Below are 20,032 nucleotides of genomic sequence, written 5' to 3'. Positions count from 1 at the left end.
TTGATGATCTGGGCTTTCTTTTAATATCCTTTGTCAAAATAAATTTCAGATGCTAACCTTAAAAGAGGGGTGAAAGTTGGGATGAAGGTGAAGAGAGGAAATTCCTAAAACACATTCAGATACCTCCAGTTCCTGCAGAATGCTTTTAGCGCAAAAATGATTTAAGGTAATAATCAGTAAATAATTAATATTCCTTCCTCTATGTGCATTCAAACAACTTAAAGATAAGCCTGCCAGGAAGATACATTTCAAAGCCACGAATTATTAAAGCTTCATCTCCATTACATTACCTTGGCGTATTTTTTGCTCTGTTGAATGCCAACAGCATACTTGGAATTAAACAAAACAGTTCACTACACATGACCCAGCTTCATATGGAATTTTACAAAGCCTATGAAAGAAAAAGTTGATCATTTTAGGAAAAAGATTTTAAGCTAGTATGCATAGGTCATCCCCATCTACCAATGCACTGCTTTGACCCAGAATTAAATCACTTTCTGTGTATTCTGGAGGCCATGATTGTTTTAGGGGCACTAGTGGATATTTTAACCAGTCCCTCAGAGGCAGGTACACTTGTTATTAATCATAGACTGAGCCTGCCTACTGTCTCTCCGTGGCTGAGGGATGAGCACATTTGCTTGATATTTCTCAAGTTTTCATTCTAGCTTAGACAACCAGAAAGATGAAATTCTCCCCACAAGGGCACAGACCCTTAGTAACTAAACCACACATAAAGGAGGATCTGGAAAGCTGAGAATCACAAGGAAGTTTGGGAAACGGAAAACACAAATGAAGCGGTAGGAATGAAAAGGGGATACATTCGAAAATTAGGGTCAGAAAAAAAAGTTATGTCAAAGAGGTAGCAATTCTGTAAGAAACAGAATTATGTAGAATGATATGAAATTTTTGGATTTTCTAAAACAGAGACTTTAGAAAGAATAGGATAGCAACTAGTTTAAACAGAATGAGTAATGAAATTAAATAGAAAGAAGATGCATATTCAAACTAACCAAACATAACAATATATTTAGGGGTTTTCCTCACAATGTAGAGTTTTTCAACACATGGGTACTTAGTACAGTAACAGTAGAATGAATCATCAATGAAGGATACAGTTTCCTTCTCTTTACCTTTGGTAGGTAGCCACAAAGCAGCAGGGACTTGCCCAGTAATCACCTGGGCTGGTCGAGGTCACGGCCAAGGTTCACTGTGCCAAGCCCATTTCTCAAAGGCCCCATAGGAAATTTTTAAAGTGAGTAACTTTGAATGACAATTTCATGATTTTACCTAAAAAACATAGAGCAGGAAAAAAACATGAGGAACCATTAAGGAGGCGGGGTAGAAAGAGCAGATCTCTCTCTACACTGTGACGTGCTAGAGTGATTTTCATGAACTTTACATTTCCAGTGGACTTTCATGTTGCTTGTCAGTGAAAAATTGGTGGTTCATGGCCTAGTGCCAAAACCACAGATAAACGAACACTTTACGTGTCATACACATTCATAAAACCTGTTATATTTATCTTTTTAGAAATAAGGTCAGATCAATACTGTATTTCTTGAGAATCTTTCTAGTGTTATTCTTTTTTTTTCTCTTCAAGTGGAGCATGACTGACTATAATTGTGATTAATTTGTCTCCAGCTCTGACAACCATGCCTAGCCGACAGTAGCTGGGAAGGAGATGTTTATAGAATGCAGGACTAAAGCCCTAAGAGGAAAATGTACCATATACCTGCTGGGTGTGGTGGCTCACACCTGCAACCCCAGCACATGGGGAGGCCAAGGCAGCTGGATTACTTGAGCCCAGGAGTTTGAGACCAGCTTGGCCAACATGGCGACACTCTGTCTCTACTAAAACTACAAAAATTAGCCGGGCGTGGTGGGGGGTGCCTGTAATCCCAGCTACTAGGGAGGCTGAGGCAGGAGAATTGCTTGAACCCAGGATGCAGAGGTTGCAGTGAGCCGAGATCATGCCACCGCACTCCAACCTAGGCAACAGAGTGAGGCTTTGTCAAGAAAGAAAGAAAGAAAGAAAGAAAGAAAGGAAGGAAGGAAGGAAGGAAGGAAGGAAGGAAGGAAGGAAGGAAGGAAGGAAGAAGGAAGAAGGAAAGAAAGAAAGAAAAGAAAGAGGAAAGAAAGGAAGGAAGGAAAGGAAGGAAGGAAGGAAGGAAGGAAGGAAGGAAGGAAGGAAGGAAAGAAAAAAAAAAAAAAAAAAAAAAAAAAGAAGGAAGGAAGGAAGGAAGGAAGGAAAGGGAGGGAGGGGAAGGAAGGGCAGGAATGGTACCATATACTTTCAGTATATAGCTGTGATGCAGATTGAGACAAGGGGACATTTGGATGAAAGCGCGACACCACCTCCCATCCCCTGGAGCATGGTAGATCACTCGAAAATGAGACCAGTGGCCCCTGCTTTTCATTTTCCCTTCCTTACAGTCAAGTTTATTCCCTTCTCTGTTCAATTGGACCTATCCCTAACCCCTTCTTAAGTTTGATCTCTATGGTGACCAAAGCGATATAGCTGAGGAATTTGCTTTGATTTCTAATTCTGAATTCAAGCTTGTAAGAATGAAAAAGAGCCACTGATAGCTGTGGAAATTCAGCTTATTTGTTTCCCTTTGATTTATCCTTAGATTATGCTGAAGTCAGTGACTAGAAAGGATTTATGTGCATATATTTTAGGAAGCAGAAAAGAAGTTTCATACCCTTAATTAAAATTTTACCTTGAAATAAAAATGTTACATCTTAATGAAAATATATTTACATAAGAGACTGTGTAGAGTTGAAAGTTGTATGCAGAAATATTTGAAATCAATTCCAGGTTCTGCTACTTACTATATGATATCATCTTCTGAGTGTTACTTCCTCATCACTAAAATGGGAATAAACCATCCATCATATATGGTTGTTATGAGAATTAATGAGATAACACATGTAAAATAATTAACACATTATATTCATTAACTGATAGCTATCATTATTATAATGTAATATAAGTCTGATTGTACTAGAGAAATGTCCAACAAGAGACTTATGCTGTAAAAATACGCACCCTCTACAGGCATTTTTAATGATTCTAATTTATTAGACTATTTCAATGAAATTTAAGTCATTTTATTCAATTATTGATTTTTTTCACGGCCAAATCTCTAAGCTAACCGATTAATTTAAAAATGTTTAAGAGCAGTATGATTAGATTTTCATATATGCCCAAACTAGCAATACTTTTATACTAATGATTACCTAACTTCTGATTAAATTTTCTTAATTCATAACTGCTCTAGTACCAGAAGTACTTCTTATGAGATGACAGGAGCTGCAAAAGACACAGGACATGTCTATAGAAAAAGAAGTGACAGCAGTTAGAAATAACAGTCCTATTATTCAGAGAGATTTGAATCTAAATGGACACTTAGAGTCTTACCAGTTAGGCGGACATTTCTTTTTTGGGACATGAAGAATAATTTCAGAGATAGCTCCATCACATAGTGGTTTGTGTATTTATGTGTCTGTGCAATTTAGGGAGCTGGAACTGAAATATGCCTTTAAAAGTATCCAGTATGTAGCAATTTGTGACTTGGACAGCGAATGCTTGTATCAGTTTCCTGTTGCTGCTGCAAGAAATTACCAAAAAGTGCAACAGATTGCAAGAGCACTCATCTATTATCTTACAGTTCTGGAGGTCTGAAGTCTGAAGTGGGTTTCACTGGGAAAAAAGTAAGGTGTTGGCTGTGCCAAGCTTCCTCCAGAAGCTCCAGGGGAGAATCTGCTTCTTTGCCCTTCCCAGGTTCCAGAAGCTGCCTGCATTCCTTGATGTGTGGAACTTATTCCCATCTTCAAAGCCAGCAGTGTAGAATCTTCAATATCTTTTCTCTCCCATTTCTGTCATCGCATCTCCTGTCTTAACGCTCCTGACTCCCTCTTTCACTTATGAGGACCCTTGTGATTACACTGAACCCACTTAGATAACCTAGGATAATCTTCCCATCTCAAAATCCTTAACTTTATTATATCTGCAAAATCCTTTTTGCCATGTAAGGTCACATATTCATAGGTCCTGGGGATTAGGATGTGAACATCTTTGGGGGACCAATATTCTGTCTACTACAAGGCTAAATCTTGTCTTCTTCCTCTAACAGGCAACTGGATTTAAAGAATCTCTTCCAGTATCTGGTGAACCAGGAGAATACTAGCTAGGACAGACTTAGTAAGAAAGCAAGAACTAATCCTTTTTATTACCATGAGAGATCTTTTGTTAATGTATAAAGCCCAAATAATCAGATGAATGAATGGATTTTTGGAAAGGTGACAAGTACACATACAATAACACAATGCATTTGGGGGGAATAGGATCACAGGAAGGTTAGTTTGAGAAATGGAATCTGAGTCACTGTGTTCATTTGCTGGAAAAAAATGCTACAAGATGGTTTTTGTGCTTACTTGCACTCATTTTTATTCCCTCACCCTTTTTCTCCATGTTTTTTAGGAACTCTGAATTAATGCAGGACTGTGCTGTACACTTGCTTTCATTTTATTCTCCATCTATTTCTTGGTTTTATAATATTCAAATGAGGATAAGAATATATAAAACTCAAATTGATTACAAATTTTACTTGGCAGTAGCATTCTGAATGCTTAAAAGAGATGAATTTTATTATTAGCTGAGGGATTTGCAAGTATTAAGAATTATAGAAAAATTTATTCATGCTAATAGATCTCTGAGCCTATGATATGTGTATTGGTATGATATCCTGCACACAAATCCAAGCTGGGTTATAGATCATGTATTTAGGTTTGACAGAATTTAGTTTATCACTCTCCCAATGTAGTTCTAAATCAATTTTTTTTTCAAGAACTAAACAGTTGACTTCTTTATAATGCATCCAGAATAAAGTATCAAGGCTATTGATGTGTCACCTGAAGGGTGCTTGCCTTCTTGAAGCTGGTATCTATGATTGCTTCAACTTTGCAAGCTTCCATGGGACTCACCAGCACACTTTGCCTGGTTCGTAGGTGGCATTAAATGAAGGCTTCTTACATTGATTTTAGCAAATTTCAAAGAAAAAATAATAAATTCTGGTTTCTCTGCTAAACAGTTTAAATTATTGTTAACCTTAGAATTTCTTTTGTGTCACAATAATACACTGAACTAGCCATCTGGGAATATTATGGATATTTTTATTGTATATGCAGTATGAGTCAGTTCATAACAGAAAAAGGCATCTCTTTGTTGTTTGACTTTTCCTTCATTTGTTTACTGAGCACAGTGATTTTGTTTGTTGTTGAACAACTCTCCTTCTTAATAGGTACATCAGAATTGGAGTTGTCACAGAGCCTGGGGCCAGATTGCTGAGCTTCCCTTCTCAGCTCTGAAACTCACCAGTTGTCTGAACTGGTGCAGGTTTTAGAACCCGTCTCTGTTTCCTTATCTGTAAAATAGAGATAAAAAATAAAATAGCCTCTATCTCCTAGTATGATTGAAAGTATTAAATGGTTTCATATTCTGACACATAGAAAGCACTTTATACATATTTGCTATGAAGTTTTTACTTGTAAATCATTTTTTGAAGTTCTTTATCCATTATTCAATATTAGCATTTTTTTCTGGCCCATCAGTTTTCTTTATTGAAAACAAACACGCATATTTATTATAATTATCATTTTCCAATTTTTATTTTCCCTTATAAATTTTTTTACTTTGAATTTTTATGCATATAAAGTCCAGTTGAAACCATTTTATGAACTACTTCTATTTCTCCAAAGATTCATAACTTTTAAAAATATTTAAGTCTTTAGCCATCTGGTATTTAATTTGCAAAATGCTGTGAGGTGGGGAGTTTTTAATGTTTTCCTCAAAATCTTTACTCAATTTTCCCAGCACAATCTGTTGATAATGCTTCAGTTTCATCCCCTTTCTGCATCTTTCTCTGTAGCACATATTCACATGACCAGCTCCTTCAGGATTCAGTACAGATGTTCTACTTTTCAGGATGCCTTTCCTGACACCTGCCTCACTAACATACCCAGGTGGATTATGTCCCCACTATAGGCTCCCAACTCAACTGGTACAAACCTATTACACATTGGCTATAACGCCCTATCTCTCCAACTATACTGAAAGCCCTGAAAGATAGTGAATGTATCTTATGCTTTTTGTAGATAATCAATATTTGTTTAGTGAGAATGAATATAAATAAACCTTATCAATTATATGATTAATTATATAAACCTTATTAATTACATAAGTAATTATATAATTCAAAATCATTTATTTTTGAACTTTCATCTGGCAACGTGTAGAAAGATATGTTAAAGTCACCCGCAGCTATTATTTTCCCATGAAGGTTTCCTTTTCCTTGTTATTAATGGCCTTTTACTGTTGCTGTACTGTGCTAATTAGCATGTAGTGGTCAACAGTTATTCCAGCTTCATAGTGGGATGGTATCTTTTAGCTATGGAATGGTCTTCTATCTCATTTAATATATGAATAATTTGTTTTTAAGGATACTTTGCATGAAAGTAGCATAGTAATGATGACTTTTCTTCATTTATATTTGCCTGGTAATTTATTGTCCAGTGTATTTTTTAAATTGTAGGGTTTGTTTTGCATCTATTTATTGCACATGGTACACCGTTAGGTTACTTGTTTTCATCCTTCAATGTGAAGTTTGACCTCTGATTATTTCTATGACTAATACTTTTAGTTGTAAATAAATAAATACAACCATTTTTATGTCTACCTTATTGTTTAGGTATTATATGTTGAGGGCCTTCATTTTCCTTTGGGCTGCCTTTGTTATTACATGGTCTGTGTTTGACTTTTTGTTGCCCTCTCACATGGTTATCAACTTGGACCCATGTAGACTCTGGTTCACAAAACTAAAATTTCAGTAGCCAATAATTGGTTCTCTAATTCCCTTTAGTGTTCGGCATTGTAAAGGAACTATCTAAGGATATCTGAATTTCGTTTCTTTACTACAGATACTCTTCATGTATCTGGATAACTGCAGAATTTTTCCTTTTCTACGAATGTAAAATGTTCACCAGGATTTGCCAATATGTTGGTATGCTTAAATTAACTTTATTCCTGGGTTGTGGTAAATATTTTCAATTTATGCCCAAATTTCATTTTTGGCAAATTTTTTTCTTCTAGTATAACTTATTTCTTCTACCTACTTCCCCATCCTCACACTGAAATGCCTGTAGTATGGATTTTCTTCTGTTTTCCATCTTTGCCATATTTCATATTGCTGCTAATATGCTATTGATTTTCTTTTCTGTACCATATATTATCCTATTTACTGCCTTCAATGTGTATTTTAATTTTTCAAAATGCTTGAATATCTTTAGTTCTTTTCTCATCTTTGACAAATGTCTTGTCTTCTGATATCATATCAGCCAAGTCTCTGCTAAAAATCAGACGTGGCTCATATCAGCCTCACAACCCAGACACTATCAAGTAGTCTCTGAAAGAAATAAGGAGTTCAAAGTGCTTTCCATTTTGTTCTGCAGACTTTTGCATTGTCCACAATGGGAAGGGAGAAGGGAAAAGAAATGAGATGACTCACATAAATTTAAGCAATGTTTAAGCCACTTTTAAAGCACCTAGTATTAATGTATCTCTCATCCAGTATTGTCAATTGTATTGTTACACAGTCATCCTTTCCATAAGACTATCCACAACTACAATTTAAGAATGTATCTCTCATATTTTGAAAGTAATAGGAAATATTTACATTTAGAAAATGTGATGAGATGCAATCTGGCTTTAGAAATAAGATTATGACAAAGATTGTGTCAAATAAGATTGTGACAATCACAAAATAAGATTGTGAACCCAGACACAGTAGGTGTCTTCTGCGTAGTTTTTTTTCAGGACCTGACAGTATTTTTGAGCAACACATTGACCCTAGCTCTATGTATCAAGCCATTGACCTTTATTTCCAAATTGTAACTCTATGAAAATTTTAGGATCATATTTATAACTTATTTCAGATTTTTGGATGATTGCTTAATAGGAAATGAGGATAGATTTTTCACTTCTTAATGTTGTAAGAACATATCATTTTTATAAATCACTGAGTTCCAAATTTGAAATTTCCTGTACAGCTAGTTTAGGATGGTTCATAACAAATCTATCAATGATCCTTTTGAAATATTTCTATATATTAATCTGTGCATATCCGTAAGAATTCTTTCTCTGATTATATAAATTGTAAAATTAGGAGAAAATTCTAGAATGTATATTACATTGACTGTTCCTCACTGTTTTCTGTCTCTGACATCTTACCAACTTCAAGGAAACACAGAGGGGTCGCTATTCAATCCTTTCTGTTACGGACTGCAGACATGTGAATAATTGGTCAAGAAAGGAAGAGTGTTCTGCCTTATAAATATTGTACCAATGTGTGTTTTTTAAATGTTTTAAACATGGACTCTCCATAGACAGTAAAATTCAGGAAGGCATAATGAATTTTTGTAACCTGGTCAAATTTTATTAATAGATTTAGTTTGTTTTTAAAAACTGCAGAAGAAAAGCATATGTTTGGGGCTTGAGAAAAAAGATCTCTAGTCACACAATTTCTCATGATTTAAGAATGTAGAAATGGGCATAAGTTGGATCTATCTATAGTATATGACTTTTTATATTATATTGAAATTAAAATGTAAATATTTTTTCTAAGAACCTCAAAACCGTTATAAAAGACATTCTTATCCTTGTTATCTAATAGTTGCCATTATAATAGATTGTAATTTTTAGTGTTTTATTTTCTTTCAAAGTGATTCTCTATATGTTTTTTCTGCTTTGTGGGATGTATTTTATTACACAAAGAATGAATATTTTGAATAGATTATAAATTATTTTCTTATATGTGAATAAATGCATGCTTTCTATGTTTAGTGTGCAATGAATTCTAAGCCCAGCTATACCATTAACTCAAGATTTGGGAGAATTCACTGAACTTCTTCAGATTTTGGATTACTTGTCTGCACAATAAATTACCTCTAAGCCTCAGAGACAAAAACTTCCAACAAAATGATTTTGTGATATTAATATTTATAATGCTTTCTAACAGAAATAGTCATTTGAAAATTTAATTTTTCCCTTCATCCTTTTCACAGAGTACTTTAGCCTTGTAGTTTGTTCCTAGCTTTCTAACAGAAATAGTCATTTGAAAATTTAATTTTTCCCTTCATCCTTTTCACAGAGTACTTTAGCCTTGTAGTTTGTTCCTTTCCTGTCTGACTTGCATGCTTAATGGTTTTATCATTCCCTTTTTTTTGAGACGGAGTCTCACTCTGTCGCCCAGGCTGGAGTGCAGTGGCACGATCTTGGCTCACTGCAAGCTCCGCCTCCCGGGGTTCACACCACTCTCCTGCCTCAGCCTCCCGAGTAGCTGGGACTACAGGCGCCTGCCACCACGCCTGGCTAATTTTTTGTATTTTTAGTAGAGACATGGTTTCACTGTGTTAGCCAGGATGATCTCAGTCTCCTGACCTCGTGATCCGCCCGCCTCGGCCTCCCAAAGTGCTGGGATTACAGGCGTGAGCCGCCACGCCCGGCCCATTCCCTATTTTTCCACAAGTGTTGTATGACAATAAGCATCTTTATTTGTTCTTCTAAGTTTCCTTTTTCTTTAAATAATACCGTCAGCTCATTTTATACTGCTCTCCAAACTCAATTGCTTCTAAGACTTGTGGAATTGAGTATTATGAGGTCAGGCACCTCATGTTCCTCTCTTCTATACCCCACATCCCTAAGGAAGGGGCTGATTTGCTTACCCTAAAAATTTACATCAGGTGTTATCAGCTGTAGGCGCACTGCATTATAGTAGACTGGGCAGGAAGTATCACCTCATTTTTCATATGAAGAAATTGATAGACATTGACCTAGAAGGTTAGGAAATAATATGGGTACAGCCTATTGGTTCAAGGTGATTTTTCTAATCCAAGACCCTACCTGAGTATGCAGTCACTGATAGGCTGATAGAGTCACTGATAGGGGAAAAGCAGGGCGGGGGTGGGAGTAGTGACAGAGACAGAGAGAGAAAAAAAGAATGAGAGTCTTTTCTTTCTTTTTTTTTTTTTTTTTTTTGAGATGGTCTCGCTCTGTTGCCCAGGCTGGAGTGTAGTGGCACGATCTTGGCTTCACTGCAAGCTCCGCCTCCCAGGTTCACGCCATTCTCCTGCCTCAGCCTCCCGAGTAGCTGGGACTACAGGCACCCGCCACCACGCCTGGCTAATTTTTTGTATTTTTAGTAGAGACAGGGTTTCACCGTGTTAGCCAGGATGGTCTCGATCTCCTGACCTCGTGATCCGCCTGCCTTGGCCTCCCAAAGTGCTGGGATTACAGGCGTGAGCCCCCGCGCCTGGCTGAGAGTCTTTTCTATGATCATCTGAAAAAGCCATGAGCAATGGAATCCAAATCAGGCCACCGATTTCTTTTTGACAAATAATATTGGGCATTTTGTCATTAAAAAATGATAAAAATCAAATATTTGAAAGCTAAATACTATTTGTAAATTTTAGCCAAAAAAAGCCTGAACTTCTATTAAGATTACCAAAAGAATGACATCTTTTATGGATAATACACAAAATAAAATTTATATTTTAATGTAGAAAAACTTTAGGGTGTTATGTTCAATAAAATCTATATGACATTCATGCACACCAAAGTAAGAACAGCACAGTTGAATGTAAACTGAATTCATCTGTGCAGATAGATAATCCACAGGGAAAAATAAAGCGCTTTTCCTCAGCATGTGAAAGTCTTTCAGTGATTTGTGGGAATCTCTTTTTATCAGAATCAAGTGGAGGAGTCTTTTGTATGGCTATGAGGTTTTGGATGATAGGTGAATTTCAAAGATAACTGGCATTTGTTGTAAACATAATCATGTTGTACAATCAGCATTCATATAATACAATGTCTTATTCCTTTATGCTTTGTATCTTTTTGATATAGCATGTTAAGTATTTTTACTATTTTAATTACAATATATGAAAGTGTTTACTGAATAAGAAGTCTCTATGGAAAACCAAATATGCTAGGAAGGTGTTAAAATGAAAATGATTTTTAATTTTTTCTAGGCCACAGAAATTGTTCTCAACTGCTGTTGTGTACATAAATCTTGAAGACGCTAATAGAAAAAGCAAGCAATTCAATAAGATGGTTCAACATGAGGACTGAGGGTTGAGGGAGGAGAGAGGAAGAATGGGACAGAGAGGGAACAGCTTGGTTGTCTTTTACTAGAGGTTATGTGGGCCTTGGTTGATAGTGATTAAATTATAACAACCCAAATAAGAAGGTACTACAAAGAGCCCTACCCTGCAAGCCCCAGAAACTACCAGCCCTAAGACTGAAGGCAGGAAATGCAGGAATGAGTGATGCATATATATCAACTCATATACAAAAAGCACATGGATACATACCTGTATCATGCCCTTGAAATAATTTTGGAATCAAAACCATCTAAGAGTGAATAGTAAACCATCAAGCAGAGGGATGACAACAAAGATCACTAGATTAAACAAGAAAAACTAGTTTTGAGATCAGTTCTGGCATACATAAGCTAAATAGCCGTGGAGAATCACTTAACAGTGGAGGGTCCTTACGTTCCTTTCTCATAAGGAAACATTCAGGCATATGTTTTCTTCTGCCTAAAAGGAGTTGATTAGATTGGGTTAGGTTCGATGATCTCTAAGATCATTCTGTTTCTAACAACTGCTATTCTGTGATTGTGCAATCAGTCTTTCACACTGTTTCCAGATATGTAATTCCTCCTACCCTGCATTTCTGCCAAGTAGATGGCTTCATGGGTAAATATCAGGCTCTCTGAAATGGGTGCCTGACAAAGATGTTTCTAATGATACTATTACTTCTTTCTTATGTAATACATGCCCCTAAGAAGAAAAGAAAAAAAAATCCACAGCCTATAATATTCACAGCATTTGCATATTTTAGCTGGACATATCTCCTTAAAGGTTGAGGGGTGAGGAGAGAAGAACGGAGTAACTCTTAGACTTGTTAAAGTTTTTGTCAAACCGTATTCAAATCCGCTTATTAAAGGTGTGATCCTTGGAAAGTTTTTTAATAGGCGTGACTCTCATTTTCTTATATAAATTTTTAGAAAATAATATTACCTACCTCACAAGATTTTTAGAAAAGTAAATTTGAAAATGCACATAGAATTTAGCATAAATTCAAAACATAGTGCTGGAGCAATGTTAATTGTTATTATATACGTTACTAAGTATTTCTCATCACAATAATTGCAACAGTGGGGGGGATAAATTTTTGCTCTTTACCTAAGTTTATGCTGTTATACACACATTTTGTAACTTTGCTTGAAAGCTTGAAGGAGATGACCATGAGACATTGAAAATATTGTGAAATGCTACAGTCCATTTTACGAGATCAAATATTTTAAATGCTTCACCATTTATAAGGTGATGCTGTTTTCTTCTTAAAGCTTAACACACATATCTAAGCATGCTCTGTTTGCTTTCAGCGACTGCTGGCCCTAATAAGCCAGAGAGTGGATTTGCAGAAGACAGTGCTGCTCGGGGCGAGGGTGTGTCAGACCTCCACCAAGTGGTCTCCCTGAAGGAGCGGATGGCGAGGTACCAGGCAGCTGTTTCCAGGGGTGACTGCCGCAGCTTCTCTGCTAATGTAAGCTGCTCCTAATGGTTTTGCACTAGGCAATCTGCTTACTCTCTGTCCCAATTCCCTCTTTATATTTCAAATGTAAGAATACTACTGGACAGGGGGCTAAAGTAGAAAGAGTACAAAAATAGTGTGTGAAATAAATCCAGACTATCTGAATTTAAGTTTCAACTGTGCTACTTATTACTTGTGTGAATTTGAACTACTATTTTTATCTATGTTTTTTTTTTTTTTTTTTTTTTTTTTTTGAGACGGAGTCTTGCTCTGTCATCCAGGCTGGAGTGCAATGGCACGATCTCGGCACCCTCCACCTCCTGGGTTCAAGTGATTCTCTTGCATCAGCCTCCCGAGTAGCTGGGATTACAGAGCATGCCACCATGCTCTGCTAATTTTTATATTTTTAGTAGAGACGGGGTTTCACCATGTTGGCCAGGATGTCTCGATCTCTTGACCTTGTGATCCGCCCGCATCAGCCTCCCAAAGTGCTGGGATTACAGGCATAAGCCACTGTGCCCAGACCTGAACTATTGTCTTAACTTCTCTCTGAGCTTCAGTTTCCTTGACTGAAAAATGGGGATCATCATTTACCACACAGAGTCTTGGTGAGGAATCAAAGAGATAATCTATGTGTAAGCCATAAGGCGCTGTATAAATGTGTTATTATTATCATCATTATCACTTAACCTGTAGATATTCTCCTCAGGAAGGTCGGGAATTAATTTCAAATTTTAATAACGTGGGTTTGCACGCCACCCTCCTTGGTCTCATATATGGTTCATTGAAATTCACTGGCAGTATAATTTCTTTGGCTTTTCTCGTTTCTCTGTATGCACTAAATCCATTAGGAAAGGTTTAATCAACATAAAAATGAGAGAGATTAGCAATGTAGACACTGCTAAACCAATTATGATTATAGGAAACTGCAGGATTCAGTAAGACCACCAATTTTTACAGCCAATGCATTATAAAGTCATATTCAAAAGAATTTTGGGGTTCTGTATTCTGTGGCCTTCAACTTAATGGAATATAAGAATGTTCTTTTATAATTATAATCTCCAAATTAGCCTAGTTGTGTATGAGAGAGAGAGAGAGAGAGAGAGAGAGAGAGAGAAGCCAAAAAAGGTGGTGTATTAAAATAGCTACACTTAACATGCTTCTTTACAAATTATTTAGAGACAAGGCTGACTGTGCCAAACTCATTTAAAAAATGCAATTCTAGATGACATTTAAGTTTTCACACGGTCATTAAAATACATTTTAGACACAGCTTAGATTTGGAATAAATGTGCAGAAGTGACATAAGTATCTAGATCACTTCCAAAATAAACAGTGGCACTACAGTACCTCCTGCCAGTCTTCTTCGATGGCACCCCCTGCTGGATCATTGAGGAACTTATTCGTGTTCTGAATTAGAGAAATGATTCATGAGGAAACAGTTGATTTTGAAAACGCCTAGTCAAAGACTGGTTATTTAGTAAACAATATTTGATTTAGGAAGATTGATCTTGCCAGGTACTACGAGAATATACATTTAAAAAGTGGTATCGGGGCATGATATATATTTATAATGTGTTGAAAAAGGGAATGTTTACATTGGACACATAGGGAAACTAAATGATCCCATTATTTAATACAAAATCAAAAACTTTAGGGCTAATCTCAAAATGTCTACATATAAAGAATTTAGTAATCTTCTCTTCCCTGCAAATTTTATAGACAAGAAAACCAAGAAAAAGTTACTTGTAGATTATAAAATTAGGTAGTGAGGAGGCCAAGCTAGATTCCTAGTCTCTTGACTCTTGTGCTCTTCTAACTGAATTCAACTTCCTCCTCTTTCCTAAATGAGAAAGTATTTTTGGCCCCCAAAATATGTATTATACTATATGGTTTGGCCCATATTGTGAGAAAGAAGAGCACATATATTATCTCAGCAGAATCCTGGTAAATATCTAAAGCAAAGCAAAATAATTGTTTATTTAATCATGTGCATGAAATGCTTGCTCAAGCCACCCCCCGCACCGCACACACACACACCAAAAAAACATGGAAACTGCCTGTGACTAAATCTGTATCTCCACAATTAGCCCAAAATTTTAAGTGTAAAATCTGGAAGTCACAGAATCAGACCCAAACTGAATCTAGTATATTTCAATCATATTTACACACGTAAAGACAATATATTTTCCTTGTCTTAGACTCAATCAGATGGCATTTGGTTGTATCTAAATGAAAGTTATGCCCATGAAACAGTGGTGGTCTGTAGAAGCCCCCTAAAAGAGAGGGGGAAGTAACACTTATTGAGCAATGAATTAAAATGCCAGATTCATTTTCAAGTCTGTACAATTTTATTCCCTTTACCTTTTTTAATACTCACAATAAATCTGTGAGAAAAATATTTCTATGCCCAGTTTATAAGAAACAAAACCGAGTTCAAGAGCTGTAGCCCAAGGTTTTAATTGTCGGAGCTGGAATTAAAAGCACTATCTGTCCAACTCCCAAAATTATATTATTTCTGTTATGCCCTGTAAACCAAGAACAGTTTTTTTGTAAAAAGAACTTGAGGACTGTGTAATATATTTACCTAGATTTAACTGTTAGGTGTTCAAATTAACATATTATTATCAGCATACCCATTAGATTCCAAACCTTATTGCTGAGCCAAATAATAAGAAACACAGAATAATAATAAACATAAAAAGTTTCAACACAAAGCAATTTCAGTTATGGGGTCAATGATAACAACGTTCATTAGCTGGGATATTTAGAGCATGACACTAAATAAGGTAAAGTCACAGGAACAGTCCCCACCTGAGCAAGGAAGCATTACTCCCGGTTATGACCACAGACTGCTTCTTGGGCAGGTCCTGCCATCTCACACGTGTAAACTTTCATCTACCCACGAGTGGAACAAGGAAACCTTAGCACCACCACTGAACCATATTTCAGAAGATTTGTCTCACTTGGGTGAATGAGCAGCTACAGTAGCGTAATGATAGTACCAGGGGTAGTAGGGATGGTATTAGTACTACTATTAAAAATAATCCGCGGTGGCTCACGCCTGTAATCCTAGCACTCTGGGAGGCCGAGGCGGGTGGATCACCTGTGGTCAGCAGTTCAAGACCAGCCTGGCCAACATGGTGAAACCCCATCTCTACTAAAATACAATAAATAAATAAATAAATAAATAAATAAATAAATAAATAAAGCCAAGCATGATGGCGGGTGCCAGTAATCCCAGCTACTCGGGAGGCTGAGACGGGAGAATCACTTGAACACAGGAGACAGTGATTGCAGTAAGCTGAGATTGTGCTGCTGCACTCTAGCCTGGACAGCTGAGTGAGACTCCATCTCAAAAAAAACAAAAAACAAAAAATCAACTGTATGAATTTTTGCATGTGTGATGTAGTCTGTTTCTAAAGCGCAGTGCTAAAGGAAAGTAATGGGTATATCTGTTTTGTTTTGTTTTGTTTTTTGAGACGGAGTCTTGCTCTGTTTCTCAGGCTGGAGTGCAGGGGAGCAATCTCGGCTCGCCGCAACCTCTGCCTCCTTGGTTCAGGCAAATCTCCTGCCTCAGCCTCCCAAGTAGCTGGAATTACAGGCATGTGCCACCATGCCCGGCTAATTTTTGTATTTTTTTAGTAGAGATGGGGTTTCCCCATGTTGGCCAGGCTGGTCTCGAACTCCTGACCTTGTGATCCACCCACCTCGGCCTCCCAAAGTGCTAGGATTACAGGCGTGAGACACCACGACAGGCTGGTATATCTGTTTTTTAATCCATTTTATAGATGAGAGGCAACGTGTACAGTATAAGAATTGATCTTTTTGTGAATAGTGCCACAATAAACATACGGAGTTAATGGGTGCAGGAAATCAACATGGCACATGGATACATATGTAACAAACCTGCACATTGTGCACATGTACCCTAAAACCTAAAGTATAATAATAATAATAAAAAAGAACATGAAAAATAAAAAAAAATAAAAAAAAAAAAGAATTGATCTTTTTATGAAAATGCACTTACCAGGAGAGCATCTGGTCGTAAGCATAATACTAAGGCTTCCCAGATTAATTTGCACATGACTGGGACATCATAATAGTTGTTTGAAACAGCAAGGTTCTTCTTAATAATTACCTTAATGTCTATAATTTAATACTTATAGATTATCTATATATAATTTATCCAGGAAAGCCACTTATATAAATTAAATGGCAGAAGGGGTAAAATAAATATTGTGGCCTTAATTCAGCCTTCCCCTTTTTCACTGTATCTTAAATTTCAAAAGCGGTGCTGTACATTTTTATGACCTTAACATACATCAACTAGAAGTAATTGATTAGGATTTACATTTAAAGTTTGTTGCAGAATTTGATGCAATATATACCCAGTTCATAGAAGAGCACAATCATCTCTTCTCAAAGGGCCAGCACACATGTTCTGAAATATTTGACAGTCCACATAAATAAGGAAACGTTACTAACTTAGTAAAGCAACAACTTGAGTATTTGCTAGTAATTTAGATAATCCTGAATATTAGTCTATAATATTCTGGAGTGTGGGAAACCCAAACCCCAAGATGGGCACTACATTTTTAATATCTATTTGAAAAACTACTTATTTGGTTAAAGATCCAGGGCCCCCAAAGTCCACAGTTCATGGTATAGAAACCTCTCAGCTCCTGGGCCCCCAGTTGCTTTCGAGGTCTTAAGGCTTTGAGGGTTATGTCAGGACTGGGTCAGACCTCAGGAGACCTGCTCTGATTTGAAGTGTTGCCAAGTCTTCCAGTTGCAAGCAGACCTAGAATCTTCCTGGAGGAGGGAAGGCTGGCATGGGGCCTGTTTGCTTGAGAGTTATCCCATCTGGGCTTGAGTGCCTGCTGGGTTCTGAAGTGTGCTGAATCATCAAAACCAATGCGCGTGAGCTACTTCTGCACTTCCCGAAGGGGCATAGGTCTCACAGGACTACTCAGGTGCTTTTCAAATTGCTTCCAGTGATCCCTATCGAAATTAGTTTTCTCATTTGTGAAATGACAGTGATAGACTAGAACCCTTCTAATGTTAAAGCCCCCTGATTCTGACATGCCAGTGCTCAGAGCTAATGCCTAGGGTGTGCTAATCCTGGAGTAGTGCAGCTGCTGGTTTTCTACCTGTTCTTTGAGGGCAGTGATGAAGACAGACAGATGTGGATTGAAATTCCAGTGCCAGCACTTCTGTTCTAGCTGTGAGAATGTAACAACTGTCTTACTTTTCTAAGTCTTAATTTCTTTGTTTTAAAATGTGGGTAATAGGTGTCCATATCTCACAGAATATGGAGAAGCATTAAATGACAGAATATGTCATTTAATACATACAAAATCACTTAAGTAGTCTCATTACTCATATTAATATTTTTACATAAGGAATATTCTGAGGCTATTTTGTTCATCCTTAATAATTTTAAAAATTTGGAGTAAAAATGATTTTAAAATTATTCTTAATAACGTGTTCCCTATATAGATGTTTGGGTTTCTAATGACAACTTTATTGAGGGTTAAAAGTGAGTCCATTATTCTAATACCCACTAGTCTGTATATTACAGGAGAAATACTGTGCAATCTAATAGGTCTGATCTGCAGACATCAAAATGTATCTGAGATTAGGAGAATTAACTCAATACTTTGAAAATTCTTCTGACTTTATATCAAAAGACTGATAAATGAGAAAACAACCCAGAGAGAATATATTTATTAAGGTTTTTGTTAAAGACATACTGAAATAATGGTGTACATGAATATCTTTTTAAGATACTTCCTATCAATAAATGTCAACTATTTTTAAAATAGCTTGAGACTCCCATCCTGCACAGCTGTAAAGCTGAATGTTCCTTTTTCTTAAATCATCCTAGATGATGGAAGAATCAGAAATGTGCACAGTGCCTGGTGGTTTGGCCAAGGTGAAGAAACAATTTGAGGACGAAATTACTTCTTCCCGTAATACCTTTGCTCAATACCAGTATCAACATCAGAACAGATCTGAGCAGGTAATACTACTACAGATGATGGGTAAATCAGGCATGGTTGAAATGCTCTCATTTTGGTGCCAATGTAGAAATCTCCTTTCTTTAGTGATACATTTATTTTCATTACTCGTTAACAAACACTGTAGCTTTGAAATGTTTTAGAAAATCTTTAAAGCATATATATGTATTTATTTACTTACTTGAAGCATTTTTGCCAAATTTCTAGAGACTGTGCTGGAATATTCTACCTCTCATCTTCTAACGTTTCAGACATAAATGAAAATTAAATAGTCTAGGTTAGTCAATAGGTAAATTGAACTGTTGAGAGCAATGTTTATACTGAGCCTCTGCTTCTAGGTTATAATTCATAATAAACTAGCTGCTGGTTGTTTGCATAGATTCAGCTGGAAGCATTATTCAGCTGTTTATTGTGGTGGGGAGTTTTCTGTTTTCTTTAAAATCCTCAAACATTGAATAGTAGAGCCCAGATGTTACATAAAACCACATAATATGACCTCCAAATGTTATCTTATATAAAATATTTTCCCATTTCATTGATTTCATTATTTCATTATTATATACCACAAAATACTGTCATGAGATTTAATGATTTTTGAATGTGAGAATCTTAGTAATAAAACTCATCAGACTTTGAAAAATATTAATAGTAATTACACTGTAAACAGGTGTACTTAGGCCCATGTTTTCCATGAGGAAGGAGGCAACTGAGGTATTTCTTAAATTTTGTAGTGAGAAATGAAGTGGATGTATTTTTTTTAATCCCCGGGACATATAGAGTTGCCTAAATTTTTTTAAATGAAAACCATTGCGTGCTATGTGTGGCAGGGGATGAGGTGGCATATCAGGTAGAATGATTAAAAATCTCATACGTGAAAGATTATTTGTTTCCTTTTTCTGGCTCTGGTTGCAAAGTTAAAAATGTACAATATAGGTAGCTCAATAAATTTGTGGCAAGATTTCTTTTTAATATTGCCTAAAGGAAACTTTATATAAATAAGAAATTAAGATTAAGATACTTGTGATCTAATATATAACTGTTGCAATGTAGGAGTCTTTGAGTGTAGATGTGTGTGTTTAAACTGGTCAACAATATAAAATATTACTATCATTAATAGTTTAAATAACAAATTCTACATAGAAATATCAGTAATGAATTTATAGATCCTTCACTTTGAAGGGAAGCAGTGGGGACTATGGGCTATGGGACTTGTGGATCTGGATTTACACGCCACCTCTGCTACTTTTCAGGGTTACACAGACCCAGGGCCACCTTCACAGATGTGTGACCTGTGCAGTTGCACAGGGTCCTGTACTCCAGGCACTTAGTTTAACACTCTTCTGTCTCCATTTTA

At 36.4% G+C, this 20,032-nt stretch overlaps 1 protein-coding gene across 6 annotated transcripts in view; it reads left to right on the top strand.

Moving 5' to 3' along the window:
• Nucleotides 1-20,032, top strand: part of XIRP2 (xin actin binding repeat containing 2) — a 345,116-nt gene that overhangs the window by 284,975 nt on the left and 40,109 nt on the right. For 5 of the 6 annotated variants that reach the window (XM_003266198.4, XM_003266201.4, XM_030796828.1 and 2 more), the window contains 2 exons: nucleotides 12,507-12,667; nucleotides 18,546-18,680. In XM_003266198.4, the coding sequence (XP_003266246.1) occupies nucleotides 12,507-12,667; nucleotides 18,546-18,680 (296 nt within the window). Of the gene's footprint in view, nucleotides 1-10,412; nucleotides 10,448-12,504; nucleotides 12,668-18,545; nucleotides 18,681-20,032 lie in introns of those variants that run through there. The other variant, XM_030796829.1, reaches the window with a different exon arrangement.

This window comes from Nomascus leucogenys, chromosome 17 (genome assembly GCF_006542625.1).
Source record: "Nomascus leucogenys isolate Asia chromosome 17, Asia_NLE_v1, whole genome shotgun sequence".
Lineage (NCBI taxonomy): Eukaryota > Metazoa > Chordata > Mammalia > Primates > Hylobatidae > Nomascus > Nomascus leucogenys.
This window is presented reverse-complemented; position numbering and strand designations above follow the sequence as displayed.